Raw genomic sequence first — 23,485 nt, 5'->3', positions numbered from 1 at the left:
TTGTAAAAGTAGTGTTCTGTAGTATATGTAACAATATATGGAACAATATGGAACAATATATGTGAAATCTATGTATTTTATTACACCATTGTAAAAGTAGTGTCAGTTCTGCCGTGTATGGAACGATATATGTGAAATCTATGTATTTTATAAATATATATATGAAATTGAATGAGATTTCATATATAATGTAGAATTTTGTTTATATAACATAAGCTTATGCTTGTTCTGCTTGTGTTATATAAGCAAAATTTATATAATAGGTTTCATAGATAATGGATTTCACGTATGTATACACAGATTTCATATATGTAGTATGAAATTCATACACATAATATGAACTACATATTCTGTAGAAAATCCAGTATTTCTATACATACACAGTTGAATCTTGAACAACATGGAAGTTAGGGGCGATGAACCCCCACACAGTGGAAAATCCACGGGTAACTTTTGACTCCCCCCAAAACTTAACCACAAACAGCCTACTATTAACCAGAAGCCTCAGAGTTGGTTGACACATATTTTGCATGTTAACACATATTAACATGTCAATACATATCATATGTATTATATATATTATATGTATTATATATAACATGCAAAATACAGATAAAGGGCCCTTGGCCTCCTCCCATCTTCCTGGGACTGCTCTGACGCCTGCCCTGCTTGATGCCGCCCTCTATTTTGAGTCTGGTTCTGATCACCAACAACAACAACAAAGATCTCCCCTGCCCCCAGGCCCTACCCCTGTGAGGTCCCCCTTCTCACAGGGCCCCACAGGGGTCGAGGGATCGCCCCCAGCTGCCAGGAACGAGCTCCAGCTCTTGGGAGTCAGTTTCACCCCCAGCGCTGCCGGCAGGCGCCTGAGGCGACTTAAGAACAAGGCTATGCCCTGGTCCTTGCTCTTGAGTTTCCCTCTGGAGAAAGCAAGTTCCTGGCGCGGAGGAGGGTTTATCTTGTGCTTCCTCCTGGCTAGACAGGCCTCCTCAGCTGCATTGGGTCCATAGCCTCCGGCCGGTGCCCTCTCCTTGTCTCTCCTCCTTGGTGCTGTTTCCCGCAGGGACTTTGTTGTCACAGTCCCTTATGGAGCAGGAAAGTCCGGGGAACAGGGCTCCTTCCAGCACCTCCACAGAACTGCCCCTCGGTGAACACAAGTTGCCCGGATGTGTCCTTGTTACTGTGGCAACTATCAGCCTCAGGAGCAGATAGGAAAGCGGAAGGCCGATAACCCATCGCAGGGACATTGGTGGGCACCGTCCTAAGGCTCCACGATCGAGTGGCTCATCAGTGAAGCACACTGTTGTTTGAGGACTAACTGGCCTTTCACTCTTCCTTTTGACAGAGGAGAACTGACAGCCATAATGGAACCCAGACCTCAGAAGAGTCCAGGTACCCGGAGCATATACGCTCCAAAGTAAAAAACCATTGAATGTGACAAACAATCTCATCAAACTAACCAGGATCCAGAAGACAGTGTTAGTGAGACTAAGGGGTGGCATTCTGGGACAATGATTCTTGGTATGGAGAGTGTGGCAGGGGCTGTTGGATTCGGTTCATTATTTTGTAAGAGCTCACCTGTCTAGAAATTTGACATTATCTGAGTTTCATCACCCAGCTGTTCCCTCGGTTGCTTGGAGATGATGCTCGAACAAACACTAGCCCAGAAAAGACTGAAGAGTATTTTGTAATTTATTTTAATTTTTTTAAAGGATGCTAATGACCCTAATCCTCTTTTTTAAAATTTTTTAATTTTTTTTAACATATCATGTATTATTAGCCCCAGGGGTACAGGTCTGTGAATCACCAGGTTTACACACTTCACAGCACTCACCATAGCACATACCTTCCACAATGTCCATAACCCAGCCACCCTCTCCCTACCTATCAGTGGAAATCTGAATTTTATTTCCTGTTTTCCTTTTTATTTTCTTTTATTTTTTAAATTACCATAAAATGTATGATTTGCTTCAGGGGTATAGGTCTATGAATCATCAGGCTTACACAATTCACAGCACTCACCATAGCACATACCCTCCCCAATGTCCATCACCCAGCCAGCCTATCTCCTCCCCTCCCACACCCCCCGGCAACCCTCAGTTTGTTTTGTGAGATTAAGAGTCTCTTATGGTTTGTCTCCCTCCTGATCCCATCTTGCTTCTCCTCTTTTATTTTTTTAAGATTTTATTTATTTATTTGACAGAGAGATCACAAGTAGGCAGAGAGAGAGGGGGAAGCATGCTCCCCGCTGAGCAGAGAGCCCAATGTGGGGCTCGATCCCAGGACCCTGAGACCATGACCTGAGCTGAAGTCAGAGGCTCAACCCACTGAGCCACCCAGGTGCCCCATATTTTGTAATTTAGTAGGAAATTCTCACTTGAAGAAACTGCCTGAATTGTTGTCAGAGAGGTAGACCGAGGTGTATTACTCAAAGGTCCTTGTTCATGCTGACATAGTTCATCGCAGGTGGGTAGTTAAGAAAGCTGAGTGTGGAGTGAAATAATTTAGAAAGCAAATTATCCAAATCAGCTTAAAAATAAATAGTTTTGAATATCTATTCAAAGCACCTATTATTAGTAAAGTCACTGTGCTTCATACTCTAGAGATTATACAGATTAAGTTATAGAGTCATTGCTCCTGGTGAGTTTATAAATTTTGTTGGGAAGTTAAACACACATGAGTATCTGTATTGAGAAGCTAAGATAAGCACAAATAATCAGGGTATGCTAGGAATCACGAAATAAAACGTGGTGGGGATCTGAGGAAAAACATACAACTAGTTGTGAGAATCCAGAGAGGTTTTATGAGAAGACATTGAAGCTGGACCCTACAAGATGTGTAGGGTTTTAAAAGAGATTGGAAAAGGGCACATCTCAGCAGAGAGGGGTGGCATGAACAAAAAGCAATGCGTGGGTTAGGGACAGGGTGTGTCAAAGGACAACGGGTGTAGAAAGTAGGACAGAGGAGAGTAGAGGATGAGGCCATGGCACTCTACTGTGCCTGACCTTGATCTCATAAGACCAGGAATCCTTGTAGCCTTTTGAGGAAGAGAAAGGCATCATTAGATTTGCGTTTTAGGCTGGTCATACTTTTTTGAAATAGCTTTTTGCCGTGAAAATGGCATACAATAAACCACACATATTTAAAATGTACAATTTGATGAGTTTTGATATGTGTATATGCCTGGAAAACCATCACCGCAATCAAGATAATGAACATATACACCCCTCCCAAAAGTTTTCTGTTATTGATTTCCAGTTTGATTCCATTATGTTCTGAAAATATACTTTGTAAACCTTGGATCCTTTCAAATGTGTTGAGACTGGTTTTATGGCCCAGAACATGACCTGCCTGGGTACATCATGGGCCTTGAGAAAGGCGTTCATTCTGCTGTCGTTGAGTGTTCTATAAATATCAATCAGGACGAGTTTGTTGATAGTGTTGTCCAAATTGTCCAAGTCCAGTATATCTTTATGATATTCTGTCTATTTCTTTTTATCCATTCTGGAGAGAGAGGTATTGAAATCCCTGACTAATTGTGGATTTGTCTATTTCTCTATGCTGTTTTATCAGTTTTTGCTTCATGTATGATGAAGCTCTATTATCAGGTACATAATTAGGATTGTTATGTCCTCTTGATTAATTGACCTCTTTATCATTATGAAAAAAACTTTATCCCTGGTAATATTTTTTTGCTTTGAAATATGTTGTTAAAATAGCCAGCCTAGCTTTCTTTGGACTGCTGTTGGCATAGTATGTCCTTTTGCTGACCTTTTATTTATAACCTATTCATGTCTTTATATTTGAAATATGTTTCTTGTAAGTACCACCCAGGTTTTTAAAAAATATTTGAGTATAGGGGCACCTGGGTGGCTCAGTGGGTTAAAGCCTCTGCCTTCGGCTCAGGTCATGATCCCGGGGTCCTGGGATCGAGCCCCACATTGGGCTCTCTGCTCAGCAGGGAGCCTGCTTCCTCCTCTCTCTCTGCCTGCCTCTCTGCCTACTTGTGATCTCTGTCTGTGAAATAAATAAATAAAATCTTTAAAAAAATATTTGAGTATATAATTTTTAATATTTGAATATATTTTTTGAAAATATTTTCCAAAAAATTGAAAAATTTGTTATATTTGAATATATTTTTATATATTTATGTATTTTTTATATTTGAAACATGTTTCTCGTAAGTACCATACAGTTGGGTCTTGCTTTTTAGTCCAATCTGACTAATCTCTGTCTTTTAATTGAATTGTTTAGATATGTATACTTAATGTGATTATTGAAATGATCAGGCTTGACTCTATCATAGTGTTGTTTTCTATTTGTCTCGTTTTTTAGTTTGTTCCCCTTTTTCTTCTTTTTCGCCTCTTTTTAAACTAATTGAGTACTTCTATGATACTATTCATCTTCTTTCTTGGCTTATTAGTAGTAACTGTTTTGTTATTTTAGTGGTTGCTTTAGGGCTGATAGTATATATCTTTAACACAACACAGTCTATCTTATTACAAGTGATATTATACCAATTCATATACTATATAAGAATTTTACAAAAGTATACCTCTATTTTACCCTCCTGACCTTCATGCATTTTACTTATTGAAACTGTATTTTTCTTACACATTTGCTGCAACCTGCACAACATATTGTTAGTATTTTTGTTTGAACAATCAATTGAATTTTAAACAATTTAAATAATAAGAAAACAATTCAAATATTTACCTCTCCAGTTACCATTCAGTGTTCTTCATTTATTTATATAAATTCAGATTTCCAGTGGGCACCTGGGTGGCTTAGTCAGTTAAGTGTCTGCCTTCAGCTTGGGTCATGATCCTGGGATCCTATGATCAAGCCCCACATTGGGCTTCCTGCTCAGTAGGGAGTCTGCTTCTCCCTCTCGCCACCCCCTGCTCATGCTCTCTCTCACTATCTCTCTTTCTCTCAAATAGAGAAATAAAATCTTAAAATAAAATAAAAAACAATTGTTACAAAAAATATTCATATCAGAGAAATCATATGATAATTGTCTTTCTCCAATTGACTTATTTTGCTTAGCATAGTACCCTCTAGTTCAATCCACATCATTGCAAATGGCAGGATTTCATTAGGACAGGGTGTCTTGGGTAGGGAGGGAAAAAATGAAACAGGATGGACCCGGGGAGGGAGGCAAACCGTAAGAGACTCTTAATCTCACAAAACAAACTGAGGTTTGCCAGGGGGTGTGGAAGGGGAGGGGATAGGGTGTCTGGGTGATGGACATTGGGGAGGGTATGTGCTATGGTGAATGCTGTGAATTGTGTAAGCCTGATGATTCATAGACCTATACCCCTGAAGCAAATAATACATTTTATGGTAATTTAAAAAATAAAAGAAAATAAAAAGGAAAACAGGAAATAAAATTCAGATTTCCACTGATACCATTTTTTTTTCCCCCAGCTAGAGGACTTCCTTTAATGTTTCTTATAATGCAGGCCTCCTGTTGATGAATTCCTTTAGCTTTTGTATGTCTGAAAAATGTCTTGAAATTGCCTTTATTTTTGAAAGATATTTTTGCTGCATTTAGAATTCTTGAATGACAGTGTTTTTCTTTTAGTACTTTAAATATGTTGATCCACTGCTTTTTTGGCTTGCATTGTATCTGGTGAGAAATCCAATATCTTAGATTTTTTTTTCCTTTTCCTTCTGCGTACGTCCAAACATCACCACCACCCCTCCACCACCAGCTGATTTTAAGATTTTTTTCCTTTATCACTGGTTCTGAACAGTTTGATTATGATGTGCTTTCATGCCATTTTCTTCATGTACCTTGTGCTTGGGGTTCCTGACCTCGTTGGATCTGTGGATTTATAATTTTCCTTAAATTTATAAACTTTTCGGCACTATTTCTTCAAATGTTTTCCTGTCCACTTTCCCACTTAGGGATTTCTTTACTTACATTGTAGGCCATTGAAATTGTCCCACGGTGCACTGCTGCTCTGTTAATGTTTTTTTTTATTCTTTTCCCTCTGCATTTATGTTAATAGTCCCTAGTACTTTGTCTTCACGTGCACTAAATCGGCTATTCATGCTATCTGTCCTGTGTTTTTGTCTGTCTGTTTGTTGCTGAGACATTGTAGTCTTCGCCTTTAGAAGTTCACTTTGGATCTTTTTGATATCACCTGTATCTCTACCTAATTTCTCATATCTATAAAGCACAGTTATAGTAACTGTATTAATGGCTTTCTCTGGTCATTCGAACATCTGTGTCAGTTCCAGGCCCATTTCAATCAATTCTTTTCCTAATTATGGGCCATGTTTTTCCTGCCTCTTTGCATGGTTGGTAGTTTCTGATTCATGGTCGGACATTGAAAATTTGACCTTGTTGGGCGCTGCATATTTTTGTATTTCAACAAACCTTGAGCTTTGTCCTGGAAGGCCATTAAGTTTTTTGGAAACAATTTGATCCTTTTAAGGAACAGTTCTCAGCCTAGAGATAATTATCCCGCACTACTGAGTCAAGCCCTCTTGAAGCACCCTACCCAATGCCCCATAAATTATAAATGTTACCAGTCTGCTTGGAGAGAACAGTTAATTCTTCTGGTTCTGTATGAGCACCAGACACTGTTCCCTCTAATCTTTTCTAGTGGTTCTTTAGCCTCGGGTAGTTTCCTCACACCCACATATTGATTTATACTCTTGAATACTTAGGAACTTGATGCATGTTTCTATGATTCTTTCTGTGTGAAGCTCTTCCCTCTCCAGCACTCTGTCCTGTGAACCCCAGTGCCTTGATCTCCCTGAACCCTTAGCTCTGTCTCCTCAACCCAGCCATCCGCCTGGTTCCACCTCAGTCTCCCTTTCCTGTGCTGTAGCCTGGAATCTCTCTCAAGGGGATCGTAGGACCTCCTGGGATTGTTTCCTGTCTCTTAGGGACCAGTGACATTAGCTGCCCATGCTCAGTGTCTTGAAAACCACTATTTTATATCTTCTGTCTGGTAGACACAGTCTCGGTTATTCTGTCTTTGCCCAAAGTACTAGATCAGTCAGATTTGGTGTTTAGTCTCAGGGGTATGTCAGGAATGGATTTGAAGATGTCAAGACTGGAATTAGGGGGTCAAACTGGACAGCTACTGAAACAGTACAGTGAAAAACATACAAAGTTCTCGAATTCACATGAACTGAAACATACTGAAGCGTCTGAAGATCTCGAAGGCAGCGCTGATAGGAACAGGGAAAGGGATGGATCCCAGAAGTATTTGGGAAGTGAAACAGGCATGATTTAATCATTGGCTGGCCATAAGGCTGATGGGAGGGTGAGAGCTGATGATTCCTCAGCATCAGTTCTGGAGAAAACAGTGCCATTGCCATGGTCAACATACACTGTCAGAGGTTTTGTGCCCTGGAGCTGGTAGTTGGTGTGAGTACTGGGGACCCACTGGGAATGTCTAAACTGGGCAACATCTTCACAGATGTTTACTTTACTTTAAGATTCTGCTACTTGTAGGGACACCTGGGTGGCTCAGTCAGTTGGACATCTGACTCTTGATTTCAACTCCGGTCATGATCTCAGGGTTATGAGATCGAGTCCCATGTCTGGCTCCATGCTGGGCACCCTGCTTGAGATTCTCTCTCCCTCTCCCTCTGCCCTTCCCCCCTTAAAAAAAATTCATCTAATTGTACACAGTGTTATTAGAGACTTCCAACACCAAATTTTCATAAAATACCTACATCCCTTGAATCCTCTAAATTTAGTACCACCAAAGAGGACCTATGTTATAGGCTGATGGGAGACTGGTTTACCGTGCAAATGACAAAGGCTAAAGTTTCTTCTGTTATTAATAATAGCTACTCTTCAGTGAGCCCTACTGTGTGCCTGGCCCAGTGCTGAGATATTTCCATGTATTAACTCCTTCAGTCCTCACCACAAATTCGTAAGGTCAGTGCTATTGTCTCCATTTTACAGATAAGGAAACAGAGAGATAGCGATCCAAGGTCCTCTACAAATACTTGTTCAGTAAATAAATCTGTGTTCTTCCAAGGCCACATGATGATTTTAAAGAGGAGCTAATAGCAATATTGTTTCCTTCTCTTTTTTTCTTTTTCTTTTCCCTTTCCAGTGTGTGTGGGGTATGTGTGTGTAGGGATGAGGGATGGGGAGCAACAGAGTTGCTTCAGAGGGACGAGAGGGAGGCAAGGTGAGGGCAGCTGCCTAAGAATTACTCAATTCTGTGGACACCTGGCTGGTTCAGTTGGAAGAGCATGTGACTCTTGATTCCAGGGTCATGAATTTGAGTTGGATGTAGAGATTACTTAAATAAATAAACTTTTTATTTTTTTTTAAAGATTTTATTTATTTATTTGACAGAGAGAGAGAGACAGCAAGAGAGGGAACACAAACAAGGGGAATGGCAGAGGGAGAGGGAGAAGCAAGTTTCCCACCGAGCAGATAGCCCAACACAGGGCTCGATCCCAGGACCCTGAGATCATGACCTGAGCTGAAGGCAGACGCTTAATGACTGAACCACCCAGGCGCCCAATAAACAAACTTTTTTTAAAAATGTTAAAGAAGGGACACCTGAGTGGCTCCGTCGGTTAAGGATCTGCCTTCAGCTCAGTCATGATCATAAGGTCCTGGGATGGAGCCCCCCACCCCCCGGGGCTCCCTGCTCAGTGGGGATCCTGCTTTTCCCTCTGCTCCCCCCACCCCGCTCCTGCTCCATCTCCCTCTTTCTCTCAAATGAATAAATAAAATCTTAAAAGAAAAAAAAACTATTCTAAAAAAAGTGTAAAAAAAGAATTACTCGATAGGCTGTAGCATAACAGCCCCATCAACTGTGCTACCTAATCCTGACTCTGTTTCCACTTAATATAAAAGCTCTAACTCTTTAGTAAAGGCTGTCTTTTATAAAAACAAGGACAAACTAGAACAGCCTGGATGTGAAAGCAAAACCAAGCTCTTTTTTTTTTTAAATAAATTTTATTTTAACAACATTATGTTTTTCTAAATAATAAAAGTGGTGCAGATTTCTGGAAGACATTTTTGAAATTACAGGGAAGAAAAAAAAAACCAACCCTACACATTTCAGTACTTACTGAGAAGCAGTTAACATTTTGGAAACCTTGTGATTTAACCACTCTGCCACCTCGTTTTCAATAGCAGGTGGTTTTGCTTTTGTTTGCTAAGCCAAGGTGAGGCAGAATGACCCTGCTCAGCCTGGTTCTGCCAACAAGAAGAGAGACAAACCTTGGCTCACAGCTAGAGAGCCAGCAAGGTGCCCCCAGATGCTAGAGCTAGACATTAAGGAGTTTCTACATATCCTCTGAAGGAAGGTCCTGACTGTGGATGAGTAAGAGGAACCCTGGTGGTCCTTTGGCTTCTTTGTTTTCCTGGCCCTGTTAGAGATGTTCTTTCCCACAACTGAATAATTTGCAGACCTTTCCAGAGGTAAATAGTGTTTTCCGATTGCAGCAGTTCTCTTTCCCAAAACTCACAGGGAACAAACTGAATCTGTTCACTTTCTTTTATTAGGCAAACCATTGGCGTTTTATTATGAAAATGAAGTCTGCAAACAAGATTACTTTATTAAATCCCCACCTCCTCACCTTTTCTTCTCCGCTGTAAGTGTGCACCATGATTTAACAGGTCTCCCACAGGCTTGTGAGCATTTTAAAAATCCTTTCTTTTCTTCCGAGATTTGACTAAGATGCAAAATGGTTTCGTGTTTTTCAGTCTTCTTGGAAAAGGCGGTTTTTCATTCTTTCCAAGAGTGGGGAAAGGAGCCTCCGTCTTTCCTATTACAAAGACCAACAGCGCCGAGGGTCCATTGAAATCGACCAGTGTGTATCCAATCGAGAATACAAACAAGTTGCCTGCAAATCGAAATTTAAATCATTGACTGAAAGAGCCAAAGGCTTCACACTCAACAGTAGTTGTTGCTGAAAAGAAGCTAAAATGAGGAACATTTTTTGAGTAAAACGTAGCTAAATACTTATTTTGTATTGTATACTATAGTTCATAACTTATTACTTAATAAGCGTCTAGTTACAAAAGATTTTGATTCACTTCATTTATGGATTAGGGGTGATAAAATCATCACTTCATAAAGCCAAGATGGATTTTTAAAAAGTATTTAGATCGGCTTTTTTTGGTCTTTGCTTTCAGAAATTTTGTACGAAAAGAAAAGTAGAAAACACGGTACTTTGTAGGACAAAGACTCCAACCGAAAAAAGAATCTCTGGATTAAGTTTGAGGCTGAGCAAAGTATTCTCTATCGGGGGTGAACCAGATCTAAACGTCTTTTCTGAAATGATCAGACATTGATCAAACAGAACTAAATTGTATTCAGTTTGAATCCTAATATGAAACGCTAGTCTTCATGTTCGAATCTGTTTAACACTTTGTGTCTGTATCTGACAGGAATTCCAGTGCAGAAGTTGGCATACGTGGCCAGGACAAAATGCAATCTGTACAGAAGATGTTTAAATGTCTCCCTGATGAGGTGATGTCCATACGAACCGCTAACAGGGAATACTTCCTCATTGGCCAGGACAGGTAAGTCGTAAGACAGCACAGAGTGTTTCCTGTGCACCCAATAAAAAAATAGACTCACAGACAAATGAAACATTATAAAAAGATAAACAACATGCTTTGTTCAGAAGCTCACGGCTGCCCCCTTCAAGACCAGCTTGATCGTCTTCCCCATTTGTGACAATATCTTGAAAAATCCCAAGTATTCGTTTCCTAGGGCGGCCATACCAAAGGACCGCAAACTGGGTATCCTAGAACAACAGAGATGTATTGTCTCACTGTTCTGGAGGCTAGGCATCTGAAATCAGGCTGTCCCAGGGCCGTGCTCCCTCTGAAGTCCTAGGGAGGGTCTGTTTCAGGTCTCTCCTAATTTCTGGTAGTTCCTGGGCTTGTAGCAGCAGAACTCTAAGGTTCAAACAGCATTCTCCCTGGGTGCGTGTCTCTGCATCCAAACTTTTTTTTTTTTTTAAGATTTTATTTATTCATTTGACAGACAGAGATCACAAGTAGGCAGAGAGGCAGGCAGAGAGAGAGGAAGGGAAGCAGACTCCCTGCTGAGCAGAGAGCCTGATGCGGGGCTCCATCCCAGGACCCTAGGATCATGACCTGAGCCGAAGGCAGAGGCTTTAACCCCCTGAGCCACCCAGGTGCCCCTGCATCCAAACTTTTTATAAGGACGCTAGTTTCATTGGATTAGGAGGCCAGTACGATGTCATCTGAACTAATTACAGCTACAACAACACAACCCGATTTCCAAATAAGGTCCCATCCTGAGGTACTGGGGTTGGGACTTCAGTATCCAAATTTTTGAGGGGACACCATTCAACCCATACCCCTATCACCATCACCCCAGATGCACTTCATGTGAAAGGACCCAATACACACAGGGATGCCTGGGTGGCTCCGCTGGGTCAGCGTCCAACTCTTGATTTCAGCTCAGGTCACGCTCTCATGGGTTGTGAGAATGAGCTCCTGCGGAGCAAGGAGTCTGCTTGTCCCCCTCTCCCTCTGCCTCTCTCCTCTCCCCCCCCCCACCCTCCTTAAATAAATAAATAAATCTTTAAAAAAAAGAACCAATTCACAAACAACTATACAAGCTACCTATGTTAGGGAGGGGCAGTGCTCATCCCTGAGGGGGTCTTCAGTTTTTAAGAGGGGCTCCTGGCGCTAGCAAAGTGCCTTATGGATCCTTTATAGATGATCATCTGCTTGGCAGGAAGGCCAGGGTCAGGGGAGGAAGCTGTGAGAGGAGGTAGCGAATGCCAAAGTGTGAAGACCCTTGATCCGTTGCAGATGAAGCCCAAGGCCAAAGGCTCTCTTTTTACATCGTCGTGAAAAGTCCATAGAAAAGACGATGTGATTTATATAAATGCATTCAAACCCATTCTTCATAAACACATGCCTTCCCCGAAGGGAGGCCGACCAGAATAGCTACACAAAAGTGGCACTGACAGGTGAAGGGGCTCGCTTAAGAACACAAAAGAAATCAGTGTCAAAGCCCAGAGCTCCAAACCCTGTGATTATTACCATTATTTTCCAGCGTTCTTCCCCATTTCCCTGTGCTCGCCTCACAGAGGCGGCGTGAAGATTAATTCTAGTGCACAAGTGTGGAGGTGGTGAGGAGTCCGTGGGTCATTGAAGCTACTTCAGAAAAAAAATCTTTATTTCCCTGGTACCCGCTCCCACTGCCTGTTCCGACCTTAATAAAAGAACCCTTCTCTGGTTCAAAAGGAACACAGGTGCTATTGTTGCCACACACCAGCTGCGAGTTTATTCCTATCGACAGGGAGAAGATTAAAGACTGGGTCTCCTTCGTGTCATCATTCTGCGGGGGAGAGACAGCACGCCACAGCCCACAGGTGACTCCATCCCTCATGAAACGCCGGGGCACACGAGCACACCCTCTTTCACGAGGAAACAATGGTGGCTTTTTCTTTTCCTCCTCAGCCCCTGGCACTCATATGAGGAATAAATAAGTGAGAGAATGTACATCCTTGTCATTTGTATGAGTCACAATAGGGAAGAAATACTTTTGTGTCTTGCAAGACACTTCAGGTCTTCATTACTGGGGCCGGAGGAGTGAAGGGGAACTGTGGCATTTTATTAAGAGTCCCTGAAACTAGAGTATTTTCCATCATTGTCATGTTAGGTGCATAACGGCTACCTTTTGAATGACGATGTCTAGGGTGGTTTCTGTACAAATGCTTTTTCCTCTCTCTTGCATTTTCAATGCAGTATCTCTCTCATGTAAAGGCTAATAGGTTTAAGTGTTTCATTTACTTCCCAAGAACCTTCGCGAATTTACACAAGTCCTTTCTTAGGGCAGACCTTTATAAATGAAACTCAGTCTCTAGGTATTGTTTTGACGTGTTTTCTAAGTGGTTCGATGCTGACAAAGAAAGCGGAGGCCGAGGAGGAAGAAAAGTGAGACGTGTCTCTGAGTAGAATCAGATGATTAGAGCCAAGGGGGGAGCTGCAGAGAGGTGTCGGTTTGGAGAGGCGGGTCTAGGGAAACTTGGGGCATCTGTAGGCCAGGCTGGGAGTCCTCAAAGGTTTGGAAACTGCAGAGAGGCACGATTGCGTCGTGTCTTAGTGAGAGAAGGCTGGCTGGGGTAAACATGTTCGCGGTAAAAGACGGGAGGTAGGAACCCAGACACAAGGCTGTTGTTTAATTCCAGGAAAGAGATCAATCGTGCCCTGATTGCAATATTCCTTTTCCATAAGCAGGAGAAATTCTCACTGGGCGGTAAAAGGCCCTCTTCAGACCCCAGCCCTCTCCTTGGTCCTTCCAGCACATCAGACGCTGTCGGCCCCACCACACCAAGAAACAGTCTTCCAGCCATGGTAATGAGACTCACGTCTCTCTCCCTCCTTCTCAGGACGCCTTGCCTGGGGGTCCGCGGATGCTTCAGAAGTCTTGCCAATGAATCTGACACTTTGCTCTAAGCCTAACCCACCATAAGAATGACTCTTCGCGCTAGTGATGGTCTTATGTTCAGTCTGTTTCTTGTACCACAATGAGCCTTACCGCTTGCCCTGCCTACCTCGAAAGGTATTCATTCATTCTGGTGCCCCTCGCCCCGCACCCACGTATGTGAGCTGGGGAGCCCTCCAGCTAACCAAAAGCCTGGCTGCCAGCCTTTTCCTCCCTTTCACACAGAGGGCACAGAGTACCTCTGTGAAAAGATTCCTGAAACACCACTTGGTTTTCTGCCCTATCGTCTGGCCTGCTGGGGTAACACCAAGGTTCTTGTTACTTTCCTTCACTTACCCAGATCAGTCTAGCTTCCCTGTGTGTGTATGTGTACGTGTGTGTGCGTGTGACTTCATCTTTCTTTCTAGTGAAATCCATTTGAGGGGAAAAAATACACCTGGCCCTTGAAAGTGATTTGTGATTATACTCTCTGGTTTGCTCAGATTTGCAGTCTTCCCAAGTCTGGATAAGTGGGCTGAGTAACTGTTTGTTTGCTCGCTTCTTTTTTCTGCCATGGATACCGTTTGTCCTTCAGAGATGTAACCATTGACTTTCCCTTTCCCTGGGTACACAGCACATGTGAATACAGCATAAGCTCCTGTTCTATCTGGCTGGGAGCTCTCCAACTATTTTAAAAGCTTTCTATAGTGGATCAAATTCACCAGGCCAAACACCTCATTTGGTATTTGCAGGAAATGGGTTGTGAAAGATAACTATTCAGTAAATACCTCTTGTTTTTCACGCATGATACCCCTCTCGCTAAAGATAAGGTTGTGGGTTGTCTTGCCTGTTCACACGCTGTGTTCCAACTCCGTGACTGTTCAGTCAGCTCCAGTTACAAGTACTATCTGCCTTGCTGGGGCTTGTGGTTGCCCAAACTAAGTGGGAACCCTTCTTCACCCCCAGCTCAGCGTGGTCTGGCTTCATGATCTTGGCACTAGAGAAATGGACACAGTTGAAAGGATTATGTTTTTAAAATTCCTTTCCTTCAAGGACTTCTTAGAACACATTCAAGATCTTTTCAAAACCCCCTGCTCCCAGGCATTGTTCTTAGAAGAATTAAGTTGTACTTAGAACAATTCTCCTGCCATGCACAGCAGCTACTTCAGTAGACTATCCTGTATCTGCTGGGGAGGGAAGGCGGTAATTGGTTGAACGTACATTACCTTGAAGACTGTAATTCATGCTATCACATGATCAACATGAGCAAATTCCATTTCTATGGAAACAATAGAAGTATGTGAGCAGAACACAAAAGAGGAATACTGAGCAGGAAGAGGGAAGGTGTGGTGCCTTGACCATGAGCTAATTAATTACCTTCTCAGATGGCATTGGGTGAAAACTAGTAGGTGCGGGTGAGGGCCTCCGTGGCAGAGCTAAGTGCCTTAGAACACTACTCCCCCAAACTCCCCCAGCCCCGCCAGAGTGAGCCACTTGTTCTGAGTTACAGATCCCAATTGTAGAGAAAGCCAGAAAGATGGGCTTATATTTTTATATCACCAAGGTGATCCAGATGCAAGAGGCAAGTTCAAGTTGTGTGGGCTTCTTCTTGTAACCTTGGAAGATCCTCTGATCTTCTCAACCCAATTAATCTAGTATAGCTTTTCCAAAGAGCATATGGTTTAATTCTGTCCCCTGCAAAAAGAAGAGAAAGAAAGAGAGAGAGAGAGAGAGAGAGAAAGGAAGGAAGGAAGGAAGGAAGGAGGGAGGGAGGGAGGGAAGGAAGGTAGGAAGGAAGGAAGGAAGGAAAGAAAGATGGAGAAAGGGAGAAAGAAAGAAAATAATTAATTCTGTCTTCATCTCTTTACCCAGCATTTAATGGAAAAAAATTCTCCAGGACTCAGACAAGCCCATTTACTACATGATTTCTTGCCAGAGACTACAGAAGATACAGAAGAAGAGAGTTACTATGTTAGTCCTCAAAGCATTCTTTTAGAGGTAACCCCCTCCATCCATTAACCCTTCATTCCTTGTATAGATATTTGCTGGGCCCTGGCTGCATGCTGTTCCTGGGGAACCAGGCGGGGTTCTGTGGAACAGAGCGATGAATGGGGCACAGGTGATGTGTCACAGTGTTGACTCTCGAATAGGAGCACCCATGAGACCAGACAGAAAGGGCTCCGTGCTGATGAGAGATGCTCAGAAAATGCATGGAGTGCATGAGGGAAGGAAGGCAGGGCAGGTGATTTCCAGAGAGAAGACCACGTAAAACTGAGCTAGGAAGGCTGGTAAAACTAAGCTAAAAGGCCATTGGTAAAAAAGATCCCCCTCCCGCCCCCACAAATTAAGTACAAAACTGTGCAGTAGGAGTTCAGAGAAGGAGGAGATACATGGGCGAAGGTGAAGAGGTCAGGGGGGCTGTGGGACCTCACAAAGCCTGAACACAGCTTCGTCAGGCCAGAGGACAAAGGTGCCATCCAGGTGAAGCCAGGGGCCTGAAAGCTGGCCCTGGAAGTCCACCATTTATAGGGGAGCAGCGGAAAAACTGATTTTTCCAGTTATGGGTTCATGATGAATCTGTTAGGCAGGCAGGTAAAAGCCCTCAGTGTTCTGGATCAACCATTCCCCCAAATGACTTAGTCATGAGGGGTTTGTGGAGAGCCTCTTGGGGTTGGGGGAGGGACGTATTTCTAGGACTTCTGCAGCCCCCTGCAGCCCTGTGTTTCGTGGGACTCTGGTCCAGCCAGGTGACAGGATCCTCCAGTAGCACCATCAGGGAAAAAGAGTTCATATCATTAAGTGCCTGGTGATGAAACAGAAAAATAAATGCAGTCCAGCAATGCAATCCAGCAAAACGCTGTATTGGGAGCGTGGGGGAATCCAGGAGGAGGATACAGACTTAGAGTTGGAGAGGCTTTCCCAGTTCAGTCTCCTAGAATGAATGCCACTGTTCATCCCGTGGAGGATGTACTTACCATTTCAGGGCCCAGGGCCATCATGGAAGGGTTAAGAGGTCCCTGGCTATTGGTAGACTTGCGTTTACATCCATTCTTCTTGTCTGCAGTTGAATACTTTCGTTGCTTCCAATGACTCTGGTGAATCTGCCGAGGCTGACAGTCTAGACCAGTTCTCCGAGACAACCGGGAATCACTACATGTCAATGAAATCCTGGTATGTAAAATTGCCGTGTTCTTAAAACTGATTTTTAACAAACGCACTCTTTTAGAACCATTACTGTTGACATATTAATTCAAAAGCATTGCCATAGACCAAGTCACTCCATTATTCCATAGTCTCACGAGAATGATTTCTCTACCTCCTAAAAACCATTGAGTGATCACCTCAGACCATATCTATCTCCTGGGGAACTTATTTTCTATTCTGAATGTATACCGTGCATTCTCCCTTCTGCGCTCTAAGTCCTCCCAATGTAAAGAGTTATTTTGACGCCATTTCCATTTTCAGAAGAAAAGTCTGTCAAGTTTGATTCTGTGATTCTGAAGGCGAGGCATACTTGAAGACCTTGTTAGTTTTCACGAGGTTCCTAGCTCCTGAAATCTGATTCACAGACCATAGAAAGTTGTAAACAGACCTGCTGAAAAAGGGTATTGTATTAATTTCTCATACCGTAGTGTTTTCAGAGAGACGTCCCATGAGACTGCTGATAGCAACGAGGAATCCCAGGCCTGTCCAGAGATCCAGAACGGGGGACTTCACTTACAAGAACAAGACTCCCAAAGTGACTCTTGTCTTCCACCTGCCAATATGGAAGCACAGACCATGAATGACAAAAAGGGGTTGGCCTCGCTTACTGTTGTGCAATTATCTATTCTTATCAAGTAAAGTTCTAATTTCTAAAACTTTATGGGCCCTTAGAGCAAGGCAGCTTTCCTTTTTAACTCAGAATTCGAATTTTAAAGTAATTCCTAAAAATCTCCAATCAGCCAACATTTTGACCAGCTTCCCCTTCTCACTGATGTGGTGGCCAAGGACAGTGAGTAACAGAGCTAGAAGTAAGGTGGTCCCCTGGGCTGTGGGTAGCATTTTCAAATATTTCTAAAAATTCTCCCTCGGCTAGTATTTCAGGCCCTGGAACTTTGGATCACGCTGAACTAGGTAGCATGTCCCCCAATGTCTACAGTTAAAATTATGGGCACACAAGTTGCATGATGTTTGGTTACAGAATAGGAGAGGGAAGTGACAGGCTTTAAGTGATGCCAAGAGTATTTGGTGAGATTGTTCTCCATTTTCACTCTTTCCATTGTCATTTCTATGAATCATTTCCAGTGGAGAAACGAGCAGATAGATGTGATATATTATCAACTTACTCCATTTTTCACTCTATTGTCTGCCATGCACTACCACATTCCAAGAGGGGTAGGGAGGGCATTAATGAGAAACTTAAATTCATATTCTGCAAATTTGGGGGACAATCTTTAACTGGAAAATACCATCTTAGATGTAAGAGGGCAAAGTCTACTCAGGAAGTCAGTTCAGAACCAGAGACTCTGGCCTGATGTGACTTTTACAAACATTTTATCTCATAGTAACATCCCTGACGAAAGCCAAGTGGAGAAACTAAATGTGTTCCTTTCTCCTTCTGACATCATCAATTATCTCACTCTCACAGAAGCCGCAGGTCGGATATGGTAGGTGGGAGATCTGAGGGTTCTTGATTATAAATGGAGTGGGAAGATAGGGAGACAGCAATTGTATCTTGAAACTCTGTATGTGGCAAAACAGAGAGCTTGGATGGTAGTGTTGATGTTATCACCAAAGGTCTTTGGTTGGAGGCAGAAAGAAGGGTGTTGCTGTGGGTTGCAGATAGGAGGACCCAAAAGTCCAGTAACCAGCAAGTTTCTGATACTTGGAAGGGAAGGAAAAGCAGAAAGGAATAGGTATGGTCCAGGGAAATCATTCTGAGCAATGACTACTAAGTCATTAATCACTGAGCAATGACAATGGGATAAATGAATGAAGTGTGTGAAGTCAACAAGAATCTAAGATCTAAAAGAAAAGGTAGGACCAAGGTCAAAGACTTCCAGACACCGCTGAGTCAGGGACAGAAGCAAAAGAGAGAATTTTCTTAAAATCAGCACTGTTGATTTGGTTCTAAATCCTTTTAAAACCTTTGCGATTTGTTTTGGTGGAAGATTACATTTTTACAAGGGAAGAAACCCCTTTAACGTCAAGGGGTGACACGTTCTGGAAGAGGGCAGGAAACGCGATCTTCCACTTTTTCAAATTTCCTGCAATCTCAGAGCTTCAGTAAATACTTGGCTGAAACTATTGACTTCTCTGAGCCTGGGCTTGCTCATTCCTCCATTCACGTATTGTTCATTAGATAGTCATTGTGTAACCATCGCGTGCTCCCTTTCAGTAAATACCCATTAAACATCTTCTGTTTACTTGGAGTTACGTGACTGTAAAAAGATTTTTTTTTGAAGGTAGTGCTATCCTTCTGGGGTCTCATAGCCTGGTGAAAAGGACAGTCACGTAAACAAGCAAATATAAAATGCATGTGATTTAGATATACAAGGAATGGGTGTTCCCACCGTGCAATAGAAGTCCAGAGGCAGGGAGAGTCATTAAAGGAAGGGGAATGTAGGAGGACTGTGTAGAGACGGTATGATTAGAGTCTTTGGAAGAAGGGTCGGGTCCAACAGTAGTGACAGATGAGAGAATATTCCAAAAGAAAATGGAGTTTGTCTGCATTAGATGTGGTGCACGATAGCTTAAGAAGCTGGTGATGGTCATGAGGGACCGTAGTTTGTGTCCTGCGGGCACAGTCTCACGCTTGAGTTGAATGCTGTGTCTCACTGCAGTGTGGCTCAGTGGCAAGGGCCCCCGCGCCTGGGATGCTTATTTTTTCACGGAGATCATCTTTTGGCTGTGAACGACCTGAAGCCCCATGGCCTGGACGAGGCCTCCTTGTTTCTCAGCCGGTCCGTCCAGAAGGAGGTGAGTCCTGCTGCCTGACCCTGGCCAGGAATAAGACCAAGGTCTTGGGTGGAGTCTAAACAGCGCATGCAAATACATGCAAATAACAGAATGTTATTTTAGAAGCTTTTCAAAATTGTTTCATATAAAGGAGTATCTGGAGAGGGCCAGGGGTAGGAGACTGAACATCGGGGTCCAAGACCTCAGACACAGCATGAGGTGGTGGAAGGAGCTTGCAAGGGGATCCCATTGGCTCAGGGTGTGTGTTCCATTTCCTTTAGCCAATTTGTGCCTCAACTTTCTCTTCTGCAAAATTGGGAGTAAGGCTCATACTCATTGTTGGAGAATTAACTGTGATAATAGGTATCACGTGCTTACAAATGGGACTGGCCCACACTAGGCACTCTGTTGCGTTTACTGCTTTTCCTTCTCCAACTATTGGCTGGGGAACGCTGGCCAGGGTCCCCTTTTTAACTCTTCAGGTTCCTCATCTCAGAAATTGGCCTCGCCATACCTTCCTCACAGAGTTATTGGAAGAATTAAACAGAATGTGTGAGTGTGTATTAACTATGTATGTTTTCAAAGGGCTTGCCATGGCTCTGCCTGTGGGTGCTGGTTCGGTGGGGCAAATTCCTTCCCCGGCCTATGTTTATTTCTAACATGCCACATAACCTTGGGAAAATCATTTTCTTCTCTGGGCTTCACCTTTGTCTCTCTATAGTAAGATAGTTGGTCTTCAACCTGTGCTCCTTGGGCCCGTAAGAGACAAGGACTTGAGGAAGAGGTGAAGAAGGGGACAGTATGCATATAAGACTTCAACAAGAATGATCTACATTTGTCATTTATCTGCTTCCTACACTGGCTCTGTTAGCTCTCCCAGAAAAAACGTTTCCTGGCCTGAAAATTCCTGAAAACCACTGTGCTAGATGATCTCTCCAATTTCTTCCAGGGTTTACGATTCTTATCTCTTCTGCATTACACAATAACCTCATTGGTTTAACAAGTGGTATTATCCATATTCTCTAAATGGCGAAATCCAGCAAGGGTGAGGGAATTGTCTAAGGGACACATCTAGTTAGTGGCAGGGCAAGGGCTCATTCCTTCCTTCAGTCACTCATTCACCATTGACCAAGCTCTTCCTTTATGCTGGATCCTGGGCTAAGTCCTAGAGCTACATAAATGGCCTCAGCCAAAGCTTAAGGAGCTCACATATTATGGGTCAAATAGGCACCTTATGTGCTAGTTACAGTACAGTGTGTGCTCTAAGATGTGAATAGAGGGCCATGAGAGCAGAGAGGGAAAAGGAGTGAATCTATCTGAGGAAGACCAGAAAGGCGTCTCAGAGGAGGTGGTGTCTGGCTTGGGTTTTGAAGACCGGAAAGGAGTTTGGAAAAGAAGTAGATGTCAGGGGCTCAGTCCAACAATCAGGGGATTATAATATATTTCCTTGGCCAGAAACCTACCCTGCGGCCAAGTGTTCAATATAATCTTCTGAATGTTACCAAACAGTACTCTGACCCAAAGAGCTAGGCATCAGCTCTGAAGCCAAGAAAAGAGGGGGAGGGGTGTGGAGAAGGGTTTGCTGGGGAGTAAATGCAGGAAGTTCACTTGGACACTCCTGACTAAAGAGTACCAAGACTTCCTTTCTAGACTGTGAAGCATCTTGTGTGGGAGGCGACAACAGCATTTCTCCTGTGCTGTCTCTGCCTGTCCCTTTCTATTGGATAACAATTAGATGTTACGGAGAAATATGGGACGTTCGCCAACATGGTTATCTGGGAGATCAAAAACTTCTACTTTCCCATTCCCCCTTCCCATTCCTGACTATTGTTTATGTTAAAATGGATGTCCAGTTCTCTTTAAAAATTCAAATAGCTGGTCCTTGGAAGGGAAAAGAATGTTGGAAGGAGGGGGATGTGTGGAACCAAAGGAGGGGCAGCCAAGGGTCCTAATTGTTTTAGAGCATTTGGCCTGATCCCATCCACTTTCCCTCCTGTTGGGCTACAGTTGAGAGACAAGGAGGTTGGATTGAGGACAGGGTAGGGACATTGAGAGGAGGCCATGTGAGATTTAAAGGGTTGGGGGGAAGGGGTGTGTCTAAAAAAAAGAAAGGAGGAGATGCTAGATTATAGGGGAGACACATCAAACTTTAATTTCCCCTGATCTTGTCCGGGGCTTGTCTGGCCTTGTTTGTGCTGGTTTCATATGGTTTCATCTGGATTTTCTAGTTTCAAGAGGCTTTTACATCCTGGTACAACTGGGCCCATCAGGTCTACCCTAAAGGCTCAGGCTGACAGCCACCAGAGAGTAAAATCCATCCTCCACCTGAATATGTAAGCCATCGTGGCTCCTCTGGCCAGATTTCGTGGTTCATGGTAGGATTTTCTTCAAAACCAGCTTCAGATGGTGTTAATGAGGACAGACAGAGAACAAACAATCGTAAGGATCATCTTTAGTCATTTAGTTTCCTCCTTACTTGTGTTTTAGAAAATAAAACTCACCATCGGCCGGATCCCAAATTCGGAGAAATTTCATGCTGTCTCCTGCACGTGCTCCTTAAAAAATGAGCGTGTTGTACCTTGTCAACCGGGTAAGTCTGGACCCGGGAAGACACTGAAGAGGAGTCCGGCCATTAGAAAGGGTCAGTGCAAAGGAAGTGGAGAGTAACAGGCCAAGACCTACAGAGGAGCAGAGAGGGTCCCTGGACTCTGCAGGGGCTCTGCCCCTCACTGCTGTGTGAGACAAGGCAAGTTAACACAGCTCTCTGATTTTTGGCATCTACATCTCAACGGTGGGGATAACTCCCCTCTCTGGCTATTTGCATCCGGGATGTTGAGAGGGCCAAGGGTGGTAATGACTGTGGAACACAGAGGAAATGGAAGGCCTCAACATCTCAGACTTTGTCCCACACACCACCGAGATTGGGTAAGTCCCTCACCTAAGATGAACACGGTGTGTTCTGTGAGGTGGTACCCCACGTAATCCCTTCTCTGTTGGGAACATACGGTTGGAAATGCTCATTCCAGGAAGGCAAGGTTCCCGAGAGATGTGACATCATATCAGTCCTCCCAAACACCTCCTGCTCCTTGTCATGCCCTTGGTCCAAAATGCCAGGCAGAGTCGCCTGTTGGACTCATTAATTATCTTGTTTTCTTAAAGACCAGTAACTATTCGAGAAGTCAAAGCAGTTTCAGGTCATATACAGCAAAGATCTGTTTTCTCTACAAGATCTGATTTCTCTACAAGAATTAAGGCAATGACTTAACACTTCTGAGTTTGAAAGGTCTTAACTAATTGATATAGTAATTGATCCTACAGGCCAAAAACATCAAGTCTTTTTTCATAAACAGGAAAATGGAGGCAGAGAGTGAAAGGATTAATCAAATCTGGCAATGTTAGAGCATAAGGAGGCTTCAGGAAATATGTCTTACCACGTTGTCATTTTGTGCCGGAAGACATCAAGGCCCCAAACGTTTAATACAAACAAAACAGAAACAGGCTCATAAGTACAGAGAACAAACTGGTGGTGGCCAGAAAGGAGGAGGGGACAGAAGAAGTAGGCAAAGGAGATTAAAAGGTACAAACTTCCAGTTATCAAATAAGGCAGTCTCCGGGACGGAAAGTGTAGCCTGGGGAATAGAGTCAATGATACCACAAAAATATTGTTTGGTGACCACACTTAACCATGGTGAGCAGAGCGTAATGTACAAGATTGTTGAATCACTCTGTTGTAGGCCTGAAACTAACAGAACACAGCATGTCAGAAAGGAACAATAGTAAAGCTGTATCCTCTGTGGTTCCCAGTTTCATAGCTGTGTAGTGGCAGAACAAGAAACTAAAACCAGCTCTGAGAAACAGATGTCCTGATCTTCACTTTGTTTTTGGACTGAGGTTTGAAAAGACCTTCAGCAGACAGAAGACACATCCAAATACAGATCTGTTATCCAGATCGTCTAAAAATCCTTACCTACTCTTTCTTTTTTTTAAGCTGGATTGAAGACTCTGCTTTCTCCCTAGTTTTACTGAAATGTCATTGACACATGGCGTTGTATCAGGTCAAAGTATACAACGGAATGATCTGATGTGTGTGTATTCACCTTCTGTTTCTACTTCCAGAAATCTGTCCAATG

The 23,485-nt window shown here is 43.2% G+C and overlaps 1 protein-coding gene across 1 annotated transcript; it reads left to right on the top strand.

Annotated features, from left to right (window-relative positions):
* Positions 1-1,364: 1,364 nt before the first annotated feature.
* On the top strand, positions 1,365-22,022 carry PLEKHS1 (pleckstrin homology domain containing S1; the record flags this gene model as incomplete). The annotated part of the gene is made up of 12 exons (XM_080823491.1): positions 1,365-1,392; positions 9,503-9,591; positions 9,704-9,810; positions 10,391-10,525; positions 12,288-12,360; positions 13,226-13,345; positions 15,288-15,413; positions 16,480-16,586; positions 17,048-17,254; positions 17,963-18,064; positions 19,241-19,376; positions 21,843-22,022. 12 exons carry the CDS (start codon positions 1,365-1,367, stop codon positions 22,020-22,022), a joined length of 1,410 nt encoding a protein of 469 aa, XP_080679617.1.
* Between the last annotated feature and the right edge of the window lie 1,463 nt (positions 22,023-23,485).

Source organism: Martes martes (assembly GCF_963455335.1).
Source record: "Martes martes genome assembly, chromosome: 14".
NCBI classification, from domain to species: domain Eukaryota; kingdom Metazoa; phylum Chordata; class Mammalia; order Carnivora; family Mustelidae; genus Martes; species Martes martes.
Note: the sequence above shows the minus strand (reverse complement) of the source record. Positions and strands in the feature narration are given on the sequence as shown.